Raw genomic sequence first — 20,339 nt, 5'->3', positions numbered from 1 at the left:
TCTGTGGCACGTCACGGGGTGATCGCTGCCGTAGCGAACAATATTGAAACGGCAGCATCACACGCAATTACCTCTTCACCGACGTCGCTGTGGCCGCCAACAATCTCTCCTTTAATGGGGAGGTTCGTTCGGCGTCACAGCGGCGTCACTAAGCGGCCGCCCAATAGAAGCGGAGGGGCGGAGATGAGCGGGACGAACATCCCGCCCACCTCCTCCCTTCCTCTCTTTCCTGCGGTGTCACACATAGCGATGTGTGCTGCCGCAGGAACGACGAACAACCTGCGTCCTGCAACAGCAACGATAATCGGGATTAGAATGACCGGTCAATGATCAACGATTAGGTGAGTAATTTTGATCGTTAACGGTCGTTCGTGTTTCACACGCAACAACATCGCTAACAAGGCCGGATGTGAGTCACGAATTACATGACCCCCAACGACATCTCGTTAGCGATGTCGTTGTGTGTAAAGCCCGCTTTACACTCATCCGCTGTCATCTTCACCTTCTATCTGCACTGCTCCGATAGGTCCTCTGCAGCTTTAGTGTTTCATGGAGTGCGCTAGAGGTCACTCTCCAATGCAAGTCTATGAGAACATCAACCTGGGTCTCCCAAATATGCATTGGGAGCTCGTGACGCAACTTCTAACTCCAGCCAGTCAGAAGTTGCAGTCACAAGATGGCACAGCGGGACTGAAGCGATGGTGGAAAAAAGGTGAAGATGATTGCGGAAAAGTATAATACTAGGGGCAGGGAGCTTAGATTAAAAGCACCACTCCAAAGCTGAAAACTAACAAAAAACACTGGAGTGATGCTTTAAAGGGTCTCCCATTCATGCTACCCAAATCATAGGCTGCATGAATGAAATCCTGACTGCTTGATAGAAGCCAGGTATGTCATTCTCTGAAATGCTGCTATGCTTTAGGAAAAGTGGAGCGGGGGCGATGGACTAAATCACATCTCGCGCTGTGGACCCAGATTAGCTTTTCAATTGTATATCCAGGCTCTGATCCAGCTTGCCTGTTCGGGCATCATGGATCTAGTGACGAGTTCCCTTTAAGGCTTTGTTCACATTGAACAACCTCTATTCAGTTGTGATGGAAATCAATTGGGGGGCAGAGGCATGTAAGCAATCCGTCTCTTGAAATCAATGGACTGTCTTTGTAACACATGACACCGTTCGGCTCGCCTGTGTGAGAGCAGCTCCTTATTGCAGCTTTCAGACACACAGGCTAAAATGGGCATCCTGAGAAGTGAAATTCAATCAATATTTTCTCAGCTGTATTGGTAAAGATTTTGTACAGTACATATTACCTGCCCAGCAAAAATGCACAGATGAAGGCCGAGGACCTGATTCACAAAAGGGAGAAGTCAACAAACAAGCCATCATCGCCTGTCAGGCAGAAGCAAGCAATGGCTGTAGGCAAAATGCCAGAAAACACTCAGCAAAACATTATTATTGAGGTTTTAAATAGGAAGCACTAAAATGGAGCTCACGGCACGGTCCACTCCTGCCCTTCCTCTTTATTAGATGCACTCATCTGCCTCCTCTTACCAAAGTGGTTCAATTAGCCTCCTCTGGACGTCTGTTCCTCCAGCCTCTCCTGACACATCCATACCGTACATTACAAGAAATCAGATAATAAGGACGACCCTGCTCATGCGGTGCACTCCATGTACAGCAGTAAATGGCTCCCGCTCGCCTGGATAAAGCCGGAATCAGAGATCTGTAGCTAATCAAATGGATTATTATATCACACAAAGCTTGAATTAGTATCCATCTACACAGAAAGGAACTGTGTGGAAGAAATAGGGAAGTCTATTTAGATTCCACCGAAACTCAAAATACATGTCAGACGTGACACAAATGTGCCTGAGAGAATACAGCATGATGTGCATGACTAGTGATGGCACCTGTGAGGAGCAATCATCCTCCTGTCAGCACCATGAAGGAATTAGGCTGTAATTTAGTTATCACCGTTATCGGAGTGCCTCCACTTCTGATGATCACTGACAGGCATTTATATAGGGATGATTATCGAGGTGACACAGCAAGGATAATCAGCAGATGTGTCTGCAGGCTTCTAGGTGTTGAAGTGGCTTTTGTCATTTGTATCACACATTCCGCAACAGACACGAGCATTCTCATGTATAACGAGTTAAAGGGAATCTGTCAGCAGGTTTCTGCTATGTAAGCTGAAGACATCATGCTGCTAGGGTTAAAACCAAATTCAGGGATGCTTGAATTGTCAAGGTGATCTGTTGTTTATTGCGATGTTTGTTTAAGCAGCAGGACTTATCATTGCTTAGACTACGATGTCACATGCACTGCAGTCCAATACATCCACTCGTCTGATTGACACCTCACTGACAATGTACAGTCTCTATAAAGAGCCTGGTGTGGGCAGGACAACTCTCTAAGCTCTGCTACATGCAAGATTTCTGGCATTCACAGACCTGTAACATCTTCTTTAAGAGGCTCCTCTGTCCTCCACTCATTACATGTAATAATGGCACCTGTTTGAACTTGCTATCAGTATAAGAGACACCTGTACACAACCTCAAGCAGTTGTCAAACAACCACAACGTCAGTCACACTCCAAGCTCCACTATGGTGAAGACCAAAGCGCTGTCGAAGGACACCAGAAACAAAATTGTAGCCCTGCACCAGACTGGGAAGACTGAATCTGCAATAAGCAAGTAGCTTGGTGTGATTAAATCAACTGTAGGAGCAATAATAAGAAAATGGAAGACATACAAGACCACTAATAATTTCCCTCAATCTGGGGCTCCATGCAAAATCATACCCCATGGGACCAAAATGATCACAAGAACGGTGAACAAAAATCCCAGAACCACACGGGGGGACCTAGTTAATTACCTGCATAGAGCTGGAACCACCATAACAAAGGCTACCATCAGTAACACACTATGCCACCAGGGACTTAGATCCTGCAGTACGAGACGTGTTCCTCTGCTTAAGCCAGTACGTGTCTGGGCCCGTCTGAAGTTTGCAAGAGAGCATTTGGATTATCCAGAATAGTATTGGGAGAATATCATATGGTCTGATGAAACTAAAGTAGAACTGTTTCGTAGGAACACAACTCGTCGTGTTTGGAGGAGACAGAATGCTGAGTTGCATCCAAAGAACAGCATACCTACTGTGAAACATGGGGGTGGCAACATCATGCTTTGGGGATGTTTTTCTGCATAGGGACCAGGGCGACTGATCTTTGTACATGAAAGAATGAATGGGGCCATGTATCATGAGATTTTGAGTGCAAACCTCCCATCAGCAAGGGCATTGAAGATGAAACGTGGCTGGGTCTTTCAGCATGATAATGATCCCAAGCACGCCGCCAGGCAACGAAGGAGTGGCTTCGTAAGAAGCATATGAAGGTCCTGGAGTGGCCTAGCCAGTCTCCAGTTCTCAACCCCATAGAAAACCTTTGGAGGGAGTTGAAAATCTGTGTTGCCCAGCAACAGGTCCAAATTATCACTGATCTAGAGGAGATCTGCATGGAGGAATGGACCAACATACCACGAACAGTGTGTGCCAACCTTATGAAGACTTACAGAAAACATTTGACCTCTGTCATTGCCAACAAAGGATAGATAACAAAATATTAAGATTAACTTTTGATATTGCCCAAATACTTATTTTCCACCATAATTTGCAAATAAAATCTTGCCAAATCAGACAAGGTGATTTTCTGGATTTGTTTTCTCATTTTGTCTCTCATAGTTGTGGTCTACATATGATGTCAATTACAGGCCTCTCTCATCTTTTTAAGTGGTAGAACTTGCACAATTGGTGGCTGACTAAATACTCCCCCCCCCCCCCCCCCCACACTGTATATTAACTTAAATACCATAATGAAAATCAATACACCATGGAGAGAGACTGGACATGTACAAAATTGTACTAAACAGATTTTCTGTGATGTATTGCACAGACAAAATATAACCCGAAGATAAGGGAGACAAAATGCTCAGATATGGTATTATCCGAAAAAATTGTAGACCTTATAGAATCAGGAAGGCTGACCTTTAGTGGTTGTGAACTCACAACCACTATACGGACGGGTTGCAACGGCTGCTGCAGTCACCCGATGGAAGATCCGAAGTGCAGGCTGAAAGGGTTAACAGCCGTGCTGCAGTGCAAGTAGAACAGACTCCAAACTACAAATTGATAAGGACCCTGATCTTTGTCAACGCGTTTCAGAGTAATTCTCCTCATTGTGATTTTTGTCCTGAAGGAGAATTACTCTGAAACGCAATGACAAAGATCATGGTCCTTAATGGCCGCGCGGCTGTTAACCCTTTCATCTAACTGCCCTTCTGATTTTCCAATGGTCGGCTGCAGCAGTCGTTTTCTGCTTTGAACAATGTGCTAGGGCTTATGTTCAGTTCGTGTCCAATTAGTGCCCGAGGATTGCCCCAAAATCCTCGTCATCTCTCCTGAGCTGACAGTGACAGCTGCATAGAGATATACGTTGTCACTCTCAGAACAGGAGTGCTGCCACTGATTGGCTACGTGCTTGCTCACTGCAATTAAGTGAGTGAATATTCAGCCTCCTCTCCTGTAATCCCACTCACCGCTGTCAGTCCTTCACGGGCACCCGCATTCTGCCTGCTATATTACCGGTACTGCCAGCCCGAGTATCTCATCGCAATCATCGGATCCTCTCCCCAATTTCAGGATACTGATAGTTTGAGTACGCAACTAGGGCTTGTTTTTGGAGTAGAGCTTATATTTGAAGCCTACTGCAAAAAGGCTGAAAAATCCTGCTAGGGGTTATTTTCAGGGTAGGTCTTATGTTTGGGGAAACACGGTAGTTATACAAAAATGGATAGATACAAGGGTGTGGCCTGGTAGAGGATGTGACTGGCCGTGTAAATGTGGAGCTTCTGAGAAAATCCATGCAAACTACTGCAAAAATCGTCAGATAAGTTTCCTTAAAACCTACCCTGAAACCTGAGGGTGGGGGCGCATGTCCCGGTGTCTAGAGAATAAGTAATTGACAGGGAAGACCCAGCTAAGATAAAACTCTGAAAATAAACATAAGGAAGAGCATCTGAGGACGGTGAGCCTACAGAATGGGCGCTAGCAGGGGAGATAGAGGAGAACGATGGAGATTATGGAGGGGGTTTGGGCTGCATGGAAGCACTGCTGAGCCCAGAGAAAATGGCGCTACACCAAAGAAATACCATCCCCCCAGCAGCGCAGACAGCCCAATCGCAGCACATAGAGGATGAACCCACATTTAGGGATGTTTTCTCTGCTATGTCTCAATGCAATGAACCACTGGCAAGTGAGACCACACACGGGATCATTGAAAGAGGATATGTCCTTAAAAAGGCAAGATTTACAAAATGCATATGAAAGGAAATCTGAGGGAAGAATAAGTATGGTGGAGGATCACATGACTCCTGTTCAAACAGATATAAAGAGACACTCACAGAGAATTGCATCAATTGTGTTATATAATGTAGATCTTGAGAAGCGACTCCGCAGACATTTGTTGGTGTCCCAGAAAAAGCTGAAGGGCGTAATCCTGGGGAATATTTTGAAGAATAGCTTCTTAAAGAGGTTGTCTACTACTAGCAGAACCCCTTCTGATTTCACACTTCCCCCAGGAACAATAAAAAAAAAAAAAAGCCTTACTCCTCTCCTGGGGTCCTGGGTTCAAATCCCACCAAGGACAACACATGCAAGGAGTTTGTATATTCCCCAGTTTCCTCCCACTCCAAAGACATACTGATAAATAATTTAGATTGTGATCACCAAAAACAGTGTTAGGCTATGTGCACACGCTGTGTTTTTTTGGACGCTGCGTTTATACGTTTTTGGCCGCTAAAAACGCACAAAAACGCACCCGCGGCAAAAAACGCATGCGTTTTTACAGCATTTTGGGCTGCGTTTTTGATCTCTGCGTTTTTCAGCGTGTTTCGAATGCATTGCATGGGGGGAAAACGCAGAAATACTAAGCAAAGAATTGACATGTCTATTTTTTTTTAAGCTCAAAAACGAAGCTTAAAAAAAAAAGTTGTGTGCGGACAGCAAAAATGAAAACTCCTAGACTTTGCTGGAGAAGCAAAGTCATGCAGTTTTGAGGCCAAAAACGCACCCGAAAAACGCGCAAAAACGCCGCGAAAAACGCACTGTGTGCACATAGCCTTACTGTATTGCTGCGGAATATATTGGAGCTATATACAGTGCCTTGTGAAAGTATTCAGCCCCTTTGAATTTTTCAACCTTTCACACATTTTAGGCTTCAAAGATAAAAAAAAAATTTTTGGTGAAGAATCAACAAGTGGGACACAATTGTGAAGTTGAACGAAATTTAATGCTTATTTTAAACTTTTATAAAAAGTAAAACTGAGAATTGGGGTGTGCAATATTATTTGGCCCCTTTAAGTTAATACTTTGTAGCACCACCTTTTGCTGCGATTACAGCTGCAAGTCGCTTGGGGTAGGTCTCTATCAGTTTTGCACATCGAGAGACTGAAATTCTTGCCTATTTTTCCTTTTCAAACAGCTGGAGCTGAGTGAGGTTGGATGGAGAGCGTTTGTGAACAGCAGTTTTCAGCTCTTTCCACAGATTCTCGATTGGATTCAGGTCTGGACTGTGACTTGGCCATTCTAACACCTGGATACGTTTATTTGTGAACAATTCCATTGTAGATTTTGCTTTATGTTTGGGATCATTGTCTTGTTGGAAAACAAATCTCCATCCCAGTCTCAGGTCTTTTGCAGACTCCAACAGGTTTTCTTCAAGAATGGTCCTGTATTTATCTCCAACCATTTTCCCATCAATTTTAACCATCTTCCCTGTCCTTGCTTAAAAAAGCAGGCCCAAACCATGATGCTGCCACCACCATGTTTGACACTGGGGATGGTGTGTTCAGGGTGATGAGCTGTGTTGCTTTTCCACCAAACATATCGTTTGACATTGTGCCCAAAAAGTTTGATTTTGGTTTTCATCTGAACAGAGCACCTTCTTCCACATGTTTGGTGTGTCTCCCAGGTGGCTTGTGGCAAACTTTAAACAACACTTTTTATGGATATCTTTGAGAAATGGCTTTCTTCTTGCCACCCTTCCATAAAGGACAGATTTGTGCAGTGTATGACTGATTGTTGTCCTATGGACAGACTCTCCCACCTCAGCTGTAGATCTCTGCAGTCAAGTAGGTTAGGACCCTGCTTCACCAATTAGGTGCTCTGGAGAAAAATATATATATATGTAGGAAAGAACTCCGGCACTCTTAGTAACCCCAATAAGAGACTTTAAGCAGTAGTGATGTTCAAATAGAGTTTCCGTATACAATGACTCTGTATGAACCCACAAGAAAAGGGAAAAATTCTTCTGTTTTCACTCTTAGGGGTTTTTTGGGAGCAAGGGTCAAAAATATATAGTCAAGTAGGTTAGGACCCTTGCTCCCAAAAAACCCCTAAGAGTGAAAACAGAAGAATTTTTCCCTTTTCTTGTGGGTTCATACAGAGTATGTATACGGAAACTCTATTTGAACATCACTACTGCTTAAAGTCTCTTATTGGGGTTACTAAGAGTGCCGGAGTTCTTTCCTACATATATATATATTTTTCTCCAGAGCACCTAATTGGTGAAGCAGGGTCCTAACCTACTTGACTATATATTTTTGACCCTTGCTCCCAAAAAACCCCTAAGAGTGAAAACAGAAGAATTTTTCCCTTTTCTTGTGGGTTCATACAGAGTCATTGTATACGGAAACTCTATTTGAACATCACTACTGCTTAAAGTCTCTTATTGGGGTTACTAAGAGTGCCGGAGTTCTTTCCTACATATATATATATTTTTCTCCAGAGCACCTAATTGGTGAAGCAGGGTCCTAACCTACTTGACTATATATTTTTGACCCTTGCTCCCAAAAAACCCCTAAGAGTGAAAACAGAAGAATTTTTCCCTTTTCTTGTGGGTTCATACAGAGTCATTGTATACGGAAACTCTATTTGAACATCACTACTGCTTAAAGTCTCTTATTGGGGTTACTAAGAGTGCCGGAGTTCTTTCCTACATATATATATATTTTTCTCCAGAGCACCTAATTGGTGAAGCAGGGTCCTAACCTACTTGACTATATATTTTTGACCCTTGCTCCCAAAAAACCCCTAAGAGTGAAAACAGAAGAATTTTTCCCTTTTCTTGTGGGTTCATACAGAGTCATTGTATACGGAAACTCTATTTGAACATCACTACTGCTTAAAGTCTCTTATTGGGGTTACTAAGAGTGCCGGAGTTCTTTCCTACGTAGATCTCTGCAGTTCATCCAGAGTGATCATGGGCCTCTTGGCTTCATCTCTGATCAGTCTTCTCCTTGTTTGAGATTACATTTTTGAGGGACTTGGTAGATTTGCAGTGGTATGATACTCCTTTCATTTCAATATGATCGTTTGCACAGTGCTTCTTAGGATGTTTAAAGTTGTGGAAATCTTACTGTAACCAAATTCGGCTTTAAACTTCTCTACAACAGTATCACGGACCTGCCTGTTGTGTTCCTTGGTCTTCATGATGCTCTCTGTGCTTTAAACAGAACAGAGACTATCACAGAGCAGGTGCAATTATACAGAGACTTCATTACACATGGGTGGCTTATATTTATCATCATCATTTAGGACAACATTGGATCATTCAGAGATCCTCAATGAGCTTCTGGAGTGAGTTTGCTGCACTGAAAGTAAAGGGGATGAATAATATTGCACGTCCCAATTTTCAGTTATTTATTTTTTACAAAAGTTTAAAATAATCAATAAATTTCGTTCTACTTCACAATTGTGTCCCACTTGTTGTTGATTCGTCACCATAACATTAAAATGTTTATTTTTATGTTTCTAGCCTGAAATGTGGGAAAAGGTTGAAAAATTCAAGGGGGCCAAATACTTTCGCAAGGCACTGTAGATATAAAAGATTATTATTATTATTATATAGAGGCTTTGTGGGGGGCTCATCCTGTATATAGGGAGCCATGACTAAATGCTGAATATAAGTGGGGTATGTGTAGGCTCATATTGTATATAGGGGGATGTCGGCATAATTAATTCTGCTCAATATTAATGATACAAATAATACAAAATAATTTTAATGAATATGGTAATATTAATATTCAGCACAATCAATTTCAGCCAACTGGTTCGGCACTCCACACCAATCTTGGTCCCATGTGGCCCCTCAGGAAAATGAATTGCCAACCCCTGATCTAAGGGATATATCGCTATTACTTACTAATACCAGATAACAAAATATGATACAATTCCCACTGCAAATACAAAATAGGCAGAAGTAGGCAAGAAAAATGATGGCTAATGGAATACCATCTTGGAACATATCCCTCATTTAACGTTTGTGCTTCACAGAATCACATCACAGTTATATCTTATGCATAGAAAATATAGAACTCACAGATTCTACTATGTTTCATGTTGAGTTTGCACCTGTTCTGATTAGAAAAGGTATGATTTGCCATCAGTCTTTCTTAGTTTAAAGAGTCATGTGTTCTGATTGAGCACTCTTGCTCTTCAGCCTAAGGCGGGCTTTGCACACTACGACATTGCAGGTGCGATGTCGGTGGGGTCAAATCGAAAGTGACGCACATCCGGCGTCGCAGTCAATATCGTAGTGTGCAAATCCTTTTTGATACGATTAACGAGCGAAAAAGTGTCGTTATCGTATCATCGGTGTAGGGTCCGACATTTCCATAATGCCGGTGCAGCGACAGGTACGATGTTGTTTCTCGTTCCTGCGGCCGCACACATCGCTGTGTGTGAAGCCGCAGGAGCGAGGAACATCTCCTACCTGCGTCCCGGCTGCAATGCGGAAGGACTGAGGTGGGCGGGATGTTTACGTCCCGCTCATCTCCGCCCCTCCGCTGCTATTGGCCGCCTGCCGTGTGACGTCGCAGGACAGGTGAGTGCATGTGAAGCTGGCGTAGCGATAATGTTCGCTACGCCAGCTATCACAAGATATCGCTGCTGCGACGGGGGCGGAGACTATCGCGCTCGACATGGCAGCATCGGCTTGCGATATCACAGCGCGCAAAGTACCCCTTAGGCTATTTTAATTCTTTATTTGCAGGTTCCTGTCAGTTTTTTTAACCCGAAAAGAGGCATTAGTTTGAGAGGGACCCAATAAAAAGAGGTCGTCTTGTCGTTGGCTGTTGGGCTCACATAAAACTGGCCATTTTTGTGTGCTAAGTATCTAAATTTTTACATGTTGTTCATAGCAGTATTGCATGTCTACTAGGTTGCGCTAGAGTCTGTCTCCTTCCTCACTGGAGGGACAATTTGAATAATTCCCAGAGGGGCATTGCAGCTATAAGTCACCTTACTGACAGCCAGACTGGTTTGTTAGGTCTCCAGAAGGAGAACAGTCTTCCCCGTGGTCCCCACATAGCTTCCCATAAGCCAGATCAGGATACCCACACTTTGCACTGACGAAGTGCAATCACCCCGAAACACAGTTTCTAAAAAATTGGGATTCTGATCTGGCAATAAATCCTAAGTCTTATGAATAAGCTTGTTTAAAAAGCCACTTTTGACTTTTAGGATTGCTACTACCAATTGGTGGCGCTAGTTTGTCTCCTTCCTCACTGGAGGGACAATTTGAATATATTCCCATATTCATTGCCCCACATATCTTAGCACTGCAGAGTGCAACTGACTCCTTTTTATCTGAGAACTGGCAGCAACCAGTGGGGCCCTGCTACACCCAAAAACTGTTGAGAAAACCTGCCTAGTAGTGGTCTACATGGAAGAATTGCGGCAAAAAAGACATCTTTTCGACATGGAAACAAGGCCAAGCAACTCAATCATGAAAACATAGGAACTATTGAGCAGAAAAATGGCCCGCTGATTTGGACTGGAGTCAAAATGTTAAATATTTTGCTGTAACATGAGGCAGTTTGCTCTCAGAAGAATTGGAGAGTGGTAAAATGAGTGTCTGCAGGCAATGGGGAAGCATGGGAGAGGATATTTGCAAGCTTGGGTCTGCAGTTCAGAAAATCGAGATAGGAACTTGATCAAGATTAATGGTGTCCTCAATACTGAGAAATACAGGCAGATTGTCCATCAATGAAATACCATCAGATAGGCGTCCGATTGACTCTGAATTTACTCTGCAGCAGAACACCAGCCCCACACATATAGCCAATGTGACTAAGAATCATCTTCTGCGTAAAGAACAAGACCTGGAAATGATGGTATGGCCTCCAAAGAGATCTGATCTCAACATCGAATCTGTCTAGGATTACATGAAGAGACAGAAAATCTGCACAAGCCTTCATCCACAGAAGATCTGTGGTTAGTTCTCAAACATGTTTGGCCCAAGATCCCCACTCCCCATTAGATAGGTCAGATGGGAGAGCAGAGAGAAAAAGACTCACTAGAGACAGATTACACTTGACAATAGTGAGCTGATGCACTCGGCACTTCTGGGGTGGTTCTCAAGTAGGGTCCAAAACTGTCTCAAGTAGATGTAGAAACTTGGCACTCAAGATCAATGTGAATAGTGGTCTTTTATTGAGAAGAACTTGTAGGACCAGCACAAGCACAGACGTTTTGGTCAAAGACCTTCATCAGTGTACGTGGCAACTGGCGAAGGTATGCAGTGTCCACCACTGTCTATGTGAACACCGCATCATACCTGACTACACCAGTTGCCGAGTTGCTATACCTTCTGAGGACCCCCTGCATGCACACTGATGAAGGTCTTTGACCGAAACGTCTGTGATTGTGCTGGTCCTACAAGTTTTTCTCAATTTAAGACCACTATTCACATTGATCTTGAGTGCCAAGTTTCTACATCTACACTTGACAACAGGCAGTGGACAGCAATATACAATAAGGCTATGTGCGCACGTGTGCGTATTACATGCAGTTACGCTGCGATGTGCAGCACAGTGTAAGTGCATGCATCCTGCGTCCCCTGCACAGTCTATGGAGATTGTGCAGGAGCCGTGCGCACGTGGCATATTAGAACGCAGCGATTCGCCTGCTGCCCGAATCGCTGCGTTCTAAGAAGTGACATGTCACTTCTTCCGTGCGGTTTGCATGCTGTCTATAGGGAGAGGCAGCATGCAGAGCGCACGTTCTCTGCCGGCACCATGCGCTTCAGAAGGCAGCTTTTCAGCTGCGCTCTGAAGCGCACCTTTTAGGTGTGGTGCAGAGCGCACACGTGCGCACATAGCCTGAATACGCCTATTGGCTAACACTTGTGAGATTTTTTTGTCAGGCTGAAAGTAGAATTTACACATTTTTATACAAAACATTTCTTCTTTGACGGAGAAAGAAAAAAAAAATGCAGATGTAGGCATGAACTCCTATATAAATTCTTTATACGTCAATTTATATTATTTATACTACTGCTGGAGATTCATTTTTTTTTTCTAATCAAACAAAGATATCAGACATCACCTAAGGCATAATCTCTAATATTAACCTTTTCAGGTCCAAGAATTTACAAGCAATGGCTAACGTCTACATCGGTAGAGCCACTGAGCTCAATAATTGGCTACAGCGATGTCACCGTGAAATCACCGCTTCAGCCAAACAATGGAGTGTGGGGCATTAGAGAAAGTGCTGCACTCCGGGAAAGCAAGGGTATGTGCACATTTGAGTATTTGGTTGCAGAAATTTCTGTACCATTTCTGCACCTTTTGGCAAACAAAAAAAGCAGAGCAAAAACTCGTGTTTTTGCTGCATTTTTCATTGCTTTCAATGGTGAAAAATACAGGCAAAAAAGCTGAAAGCATTGACATGCTGCAGATTATTTTGTGCACCAAATCTGCAAGGAAAAAAAAAACAAAAACAACAACGTGCACTACACTTGAGGTTTCTCATTAACTTTGATGGTATAAAAATTTGCTTGCAGTTTTGCAACAAAACGTCATAAAACTGCACTGTGTGCACACAGCCTAATAAAGCACAGTTCGTTTTTTTCAATTTAGGCTATGTGCACACAGTGTGTTTTTCACTGCGTTTTTCGGGTGCGTTTTTGGCCTCAAAACTGCATGACTTTGCTTCCCCAGCAAAGTCTATGAGTTTTCATTTTTGCTGTCCGCACACAACTTTTTTTTAAGCTGGTTTTTAGCTTAAAAAAAAAAAATGGACATGTCAATTCTTTCCTGCATTTTTCTGCGTTTTCCCCCCATGCAATGCATTGGAAAAACGCAGAAAAATGCAGAGATCAAAAACGCAGCAAAACGCAGCCAAAACACACCAAATAGTGGTAAAAACGCATGCGTTTTTGCCGCGGGTGCGTTTTTGTGCGTTTTTAGCGGCCAAAAACGCACAAAAATGCAGCGTGTGCACATAGCCTAACTGTTCAGACAAGGAAAAGTTTTCTGAAAGGGGATGATGTTTTTAATAGAAATGTAAAACTACTTTGCCAAAATTTTTCCTATTTTGAGTTACCACAACTGTGATCACTTCTACCCCCAGAGAAAGCAGAATTTCCTCTTCTAAAATCTAATAGTCATATATGTAATATACAAACGAACCCTTCGCCCCAAAAGAATCTGAAAGGAATGCCTCTTAGCTTTGCCTAATAGAAGGATGTCTTGAGAAGTGGACTTCAGTCTATAACAGCCATATGCTCTTAAAAGAAATAAATCACAATTGGCCAAACTTACCGATATTGGTCGACAGTGTAGTGTGTATGAAGGCCTGCCAACTCTCCCCTGGCAGATGATGGTGGGGGTGGTGGGGGTGGGGATAAGGTTCTGACGGTGTGAATTTTATTAACTTACCTCTTGTTATTTAGGAGATAAGTCTCTGCCAGAGCAGTTTGGAAGTGGCTTTCTCTGCTCTGACATTTAAAAGCAGAAATGCTTGGTCAACCAAAATGTTTATGTGTATGGGATAATTGGGAGAGATAGTTGATGGCCAAATAAGCTCTATCTTGGCCATTATTTATCTTATATGTATGGCCTGCTTTGACTTTACATCATAGAAATAGCACAGCGGCACTGAAGATGTCTGGATCCAGCTTCGAGGCAGTGCTTGAAGCTCTATAACAAAAGAGCTTGTGAGCGCTGCGCTCTGCAGAGGAGACATGACACCACAGATAGGCTTCAATGGTTACTAGTAACGTAGGCACCAAGCAGTAATCTATAGAATTAGAAATCCCCCCTTTCTTGAGAACAGAGGGACTTTTTAATAGTCCAGTTTCTTGTTTTTACAAGCACTTTGTGGCATTCCTCATTTCCGGGGGTAAGACATCCCGTTAAGCAGAGCCCATACACCGTAGACAGAGATCTGATGTAGCAGTTGGAGAACTTTATTTACATTGGCTCTCCACTAATACATCGAGGGTCCAAGCAGGAGACCACCTGTATGAGGTTTATGTGTACAGATATATAGCTGCCATCATAATTACCTGAGGTATTCCTCTTCTTTCAGCCTCTTGGCTGCCTGTGTAGATCTCTTTATCTGCACGTCTAGTCTATGAAGGAAGTCTTTGGCAGATAGCTCTTCATCTTGGGTAACTTCGGGCCGGCCTGCTCCAGGAGAGGTGGGAGGAGAGGTATGATTTGCTGGAGGTGACACCTCTTCTTCCACCATCGCACTACTGTCCTCTGGACAATCATTATCTGGCGAGTCCAATGAGTTAAGTCCATTAAATAGAGACGGCTTCTCCGATATAACTGGGATATTTAGCGACTTCCTCAAAAAGATACAATCCGTAGAAAACAGTTTGTTAGCCCTTTTCACCTGTTCCATCTGAAAAATAATGGAGACAACAATGCGTAATTACCATTTATTCCAGAATCATATGTAACTTTAGAGAGTACCTACATTTATAGCTTTGGGGTTTTTGTAGATGTTGTAAATACTGAAATAAATTTGCAGATGTGTAGCTCTAGGTAATAAGATCCCAACTGATCGCCCAACAGACTGTTCGGAAGCGCTCAGCCCCTGTATGCGTGTATATACGGAGCTATGTATGGGAACATTACAAAGTCAACGCATCTGTACATGAGAATCGATTCTTGTGGCGTAAGATGAGTAACATAGGAAGCGGCTGTTTCTCCCTCATGCTGGCCATTCATGTTATATGGGTTTTCCAGGTTTGCATTATTAATTTTCTTTAGGAATTCTCTGTAAAACATTAGGATCAGCATTACTTACCCATGTGGCTCCAGCGCTGCCTTCCTTCTGCTGCTCCTGGGGTTTGTTGGTCTGGCTGCTGCCATCACATCACAGCTGCAGCCAATCACTGGGCTCAGTGGTCTTGTGCCATATACATTGGCATCACTGCTGAGCCCAGTCATTACCTTCAGCAGTCGCACACTGTAGCTGTAACGTCACTGCTGCCATGTCAACTAAGAAGCCATTAAACCGAGCTCCCTATGACGCCCACACATTCCTTCTACTCAAGAAAATACTGGCAATAAAAGCATCTGCTATTTCTGGTCTGTATAATGCAGCGTCTCGCTTCCATATTTCAACACACTTATCTATATCAGCCCTCATCCAAATAGGAGGGTGCATGAAAAAGCAATGGTGAACAGAAGAACTGATTTATGGCATGGTAAGAAACCATGAAACAGGAATTGTGATATACTTATGGTAATGCCATGTCTGTCCAGCTGTAATATACTCAATATGAGCTCAGTTACTGCACTGATATACATAAGTTGTTTGTCTTTTTTTCTTATTAAAGGGAATCTGTCTGTAGACTGTGAGCCCTCGCGGGCAGGGTCCTCTCTCCTCCTATACCAGTCTGTCTTGTACTGTTAATGATTGTTGTACGTATACCCTCTTTCACTTGTAAAGCGCCATGGAATAAATGGCGCTATAATAATAAATAATAATAATAATAATAATCTGTCACCAGGTTGTTGCTCGCCCACCTGAGAGCAGCATAATTACAGACAGATTCCAGCGATGTGTCACTTACTGAGCTGTTTGCAGTTAAAATCAATGTTTTATCTGCTGCAGATGTAGCATTTATACAGAGATCAGGAATATGCTGGACTACCTGGGAGCACACCAAGTAGTCCTCTAATTATAACCTACTGGTGATTAAACAGGGATTGTATCAAAACTACACTAAGCAGCTCAGTAAGTGACACATTGCTGGAATCAGGATCTCTGCCCCTACATTGTGGTGCTCTCAGATTAGGTGGCAAAAACCTGGTGACAGATTCTCTTTAAGTAAATGATCCCTTGGAAATTCACAAAACCACTGGCTGAAAGAGTGGGACATTGGACAAACCTAACACCATGAAGCTGTAAGTTTGTATGTGACAAGAATAAAAAGTACGCCCGAAAGAAGAAGACCGATCAGCAAATTGAAAGTGGACAGTTTTTGTAAATGACTTGTTCCCGCTGTTCTGTTGAGTATTTTGTTTATTTAGGTTTTTTGTTTTGTTTTCTCTTCACATTTCCCATAATGGGCCCTTACATTTAACCCCAATTTCTGTGACCTTTTCCAAGGGGCCATGGTTTACAATGTTTTCTGGGGGCACCATCTTTAGGCTGCCCTAAATTATCCTGTGAGCACGGCTCCTTTAATAAAGACCATAAAATGCAGCACTAAGTAAAAAGGCCAATATCTCTGGAACCATAGGGCAGATTTAAAAACAGACAGATAGCAGAATACGTAATGGCGCTACGAGATGTGAGCAAAACAATTGCCACTTACTCTATAAGACGAGTCCACCCTTCCAATGTATTATGTTAAAAATTCAGTTCAATCACATCTTGTATGTTTTAAGAGTCAAAGCTCAATTTTTCTTCATATCACCCGATTGCCTTCGGTCACCATAGAGGGAGCCTGCACACGAGAGATTGCCTTCGGTCACCACTAGAGGGAGCCTGCACACGAGAGATTGCCTGCAGTCACCACTAGAGGGAGCCTGCACACGAGAGATTGCCTTCGGTCACCACTAGAGGGAGCCTGCACACGAGAGATTGCCTGCAGTCACCACTAGAGGGAGCCTGCACACGAGAGATTGCCTTCGGTCACCACTAGAGGGAGCCTGCACACGAGAGATTGCCTTCGGTCACCACTAGAGGGAGCCTGCACACGAGAGATTTTAGAAGGCCACTAATTGAATAACTCAGAGCTGGATTGGGAACATTGTCCTGGACAATACCCTCCGGCACATGGATCTCTGCCTGGTCCTGAGCCCCAAAATGCGTCTTTATTAACTTTATGGCTCGGTCACTGGAATTGAACTTTGGTACAATCTCATGACAAACACAACGGGTCATGTTTCCGCAGATATCTGCCACTGAAGGTGCCATCAGTCTGCAGGACGTGGTCTAATTAAACTTACTTGGCTGATTTATTGGTTGTTAGAAAGGGTTGAGAGGCATTATGTATGTAACACACTCGTAGGAAAAAACAAGCCTGCAGCTGGGGAAGCGAGGGTACTCACATGAGCGCTTGTGGGTCACACTGCCTCGGATCTAACAGCATTGTATGCCTCTAAGTACTTAATAGGGAAGATTTACAGCTTATTGTGGCTTTGTACTCCCTGTATGATGACAGAGAGCAACATGACCCTTTCTGTCTCACACCAAACTGGGAAGTTATTTACTGCAGTCAACGTGACGCTCTGAAACGCCACAAATGATGGGAAACTGCCAATACTACACCTGGGCGGACAATGAGAACAGCAAGACAGAGGACAAAAATCACCGCCTCACAGAAAATGCCCGACAGGTCAGGATCTCCAGCACTAATGGCCATGTAATAAACCCGAGACCACACAGGAAGATCAAAAATAACACTGGTCACTGCAAAAATTACAGCAAGAGGCCTCGGAAAGCACGGCTTTGCTATAAGCAGCGGTACTGCCAAACAATTACATATACCATATTTTTCAGATTATAAAACGCACTTTTCCTCCACAAAAAATTTGGGAGGAAAATGAGGGGTGCGTCTTATCCGAATATTGTTTACCGGGGATGCTGGAGCAGGGTCACAGGAGCAATGCCATGGGCGCTGTGCTGGGGTTGCGGGCTTTTTGCTGTGCTGGAGCTGCAGTCCAAAGGCGCTGTGCTGTGGCTGCCATCCAGAAAATGTCGGCAGTGCGGACTTCAAAATAATGGCGCCCGAAGTCGGTGCATATGCGCAGATGGAGCTCGCAGCTGAAGATCTCATCTGTGCACGCGCCACCTCCGGGCAGCATTTTCCTTAAGTCCGCTGCTGGGAGATCAATGGGCCAGAGCACAGCATGCACAGATGAGATCTTGTGCCGAGAGCTCCATCTGTGCACGCGCTGACTCCAGGCGCCATTATTTGAAGACTGCACTTTGGACATTTTCAGGATGGTGCCCACAGCAACAGCACAGCACAGCTCCCTCAGCCTATAGCCCCAGCACAGCGCAGCTCCCTTGGCCTGCAGCACCAGCACAGCGCTGCACCGCCCTATTCCACCACTGCCCCTGCCTCCTGTGACCCCCACTCCACAAGTACGGTCATCCACTCCCAGTAAGACACTACTGGATTGTAAGACTGACACCTTTTTTTCTTCTAAATTTGGGATGCATCTTATAATCCGATATATACGGTACATTCCCATTTGAAGAAAAGTAGCTTTCTATTTCTGAAAGAGGTTTCTGCAACAAAGTAGACTAAACTACATTTTTCAATCTAGTTGTTGTGAATGACTGGTCAGAACTGCTGGAACAGAAGCCAAACCGAGTCCGACGAGGCTCCGTCTGCCTCATAGTGAACGGTTCTGGGGTTCCTCTTCAATCCTGTCTTATGTAGATTTAAAGAGAAAACCTAATGTAAGTTCTCAGTGTATAACAAAAGATAAATGTGAACTTAGCTATAAAGGGTTGGAGTGTACACCGGACAGGTCAGCTGATTGTGCTATATTTCTATTATTGGCCTTAAAGGGGTTTTCCTGAGAACACAGTTCATTTTCATTTTAACATGTAGATCTTGGAATAATAATATACATTCCCAATTGGATGTGCATAAAAAAAAAAAAAAAAAAGATCTTGTGCTGAGAATCTTATATATGTGTCCATGCTATGTGCCGTGTAATGGCCGTGCCTGACCGTACAGGGACATGGTCTGGTCATATCACATCTCCTGGACCAGGGAGGAAGTAATAGCATAATAGCATATTCAGACATTACAGCACAAGCTTGCAAATAAGTCTTTTTTTTAAAAGATAAAACAAAAAAAAAACAGAAAGAAGAATGTTTTACCTCACAAAAAGAATCAGTTATGATCCCGTGCTTCCAAACCTCCGCCAAAATTATAGATTAGGGGAATAAAGTAATGATGTTTATATATAATATAAAGGGAAGAAAATCCCACCACCTAAGCTCTGAAATAAATTTCCCATGCTGTAATAGGTTTATACTCTTACTTCCTCCCCGTCCCAGGAGATGTGGTATGATCAGACCATTCCCTGTACGGTCAGACACGGCCATTACACAGTACATAACAGGGACACATATATAAGATTATCCCAGCACAGGAACATAGTTATTATTATTTTATTTAAAAACACATCCAATTGTGAAAATTATTATTATTCAAAGATTTATTGATTAAAATGAACTTTGTTTGTGGAAAAACCTCTTTACAGGGTTTGTCAGATAATACTAACACCTGGAAGAAGTGATAGCTGCTCTGTGACCCCCTCAGAATGTCGGTTATGGCTGACGCGGGGACTAGTCCCAAGGGCGTTATATACCCCTGAGTAGCCGCCCTCTTAGCATGTTAGCATGTCCCTGTGGACGTACTAACATGTTATTCAATGCAGCGCCACGAGCGGTGACGTGCGTACCTTTGTTCGCTGTGACATATCTTCTGAGTGCACGTCACTTCCGGTCATGCGTAGTAGACCTCTCTGAAGCCGGGACGCGTACATCCAGCTTCATACTGCCTTCCATTTTATACAGTTGTGACCAGTGTCAATTTATGCGGTAATAACTCTGGAACGCTTCAACTGATCCCGATGATTGAGATTGTTCTTTTAGTGACATATTGTATGGTAAATTTAAGACAATATTTTTGGAGTTATTTGTGAAAATATGGGTAATTTGGTGAAAATTTCGCAATTTTCAACTTTGAAGTTTTATGCCCATAAATCCAAGAGTTAATAAATAACATTTCCCACATCTCTACTTTACATCAGCACCATTTTTTATTTTATTTTTTTTTATTTTTTGTTAGGAAGTTAGAAGAGAAAGAATTTAGCAAATTCTCATTTTTCCGACAAAATTTATAAAACCATTCTTTTAAGGACCACATCACATTTGAAGTGACTTTGAGAGCCTTAGGGGACAGAAAATACCCAAAAGTGACGCCATTCTAAAAACTGCACCCCTC

General features: G+C 43.2%; 1 protein-coding gene across 1 annotated transcript in view; it reads right to left on the bottom strand.

Annotated features, from left to right (window-relative positions):
- Positions 1–20,339, bottom strand: part of LYSMD2 (LysM domain containing 2) — a 61,474-nt gene that overhangs the window by 7,636 nt on the left and 33,499 nt on the right. The window contains exon 2 of the mRNA XM_075342740.1: positions 14,409–14,752. Within this exon, the coding sequence (XP_075198855.1) occupies positions 14,409–14,752 (344 nt within the window). The remainder of the gene's footprint in view (positions 1–14,408; positions 14,753–20,339) is intronic.

Source organism: Anomaloglossus baeobatrachus, chromosome 4 (genome assembly GCF_048569485.1).
Source record: "Anomaloglossus baeobatrachus isolate aAnoBae1 chromosome 4, aAnoBae1.hap1, whole genome shotgun sequence".
NCBI lineage: Eukaryota > Metazoa > Chordata > Amphibia > Anura > Aromobatidae > Anomaloglossus > Anomaloglossus baeobatrachus.
This window is presented reverse-complemented; position numbering and strand designations above follow the sequence as displayed.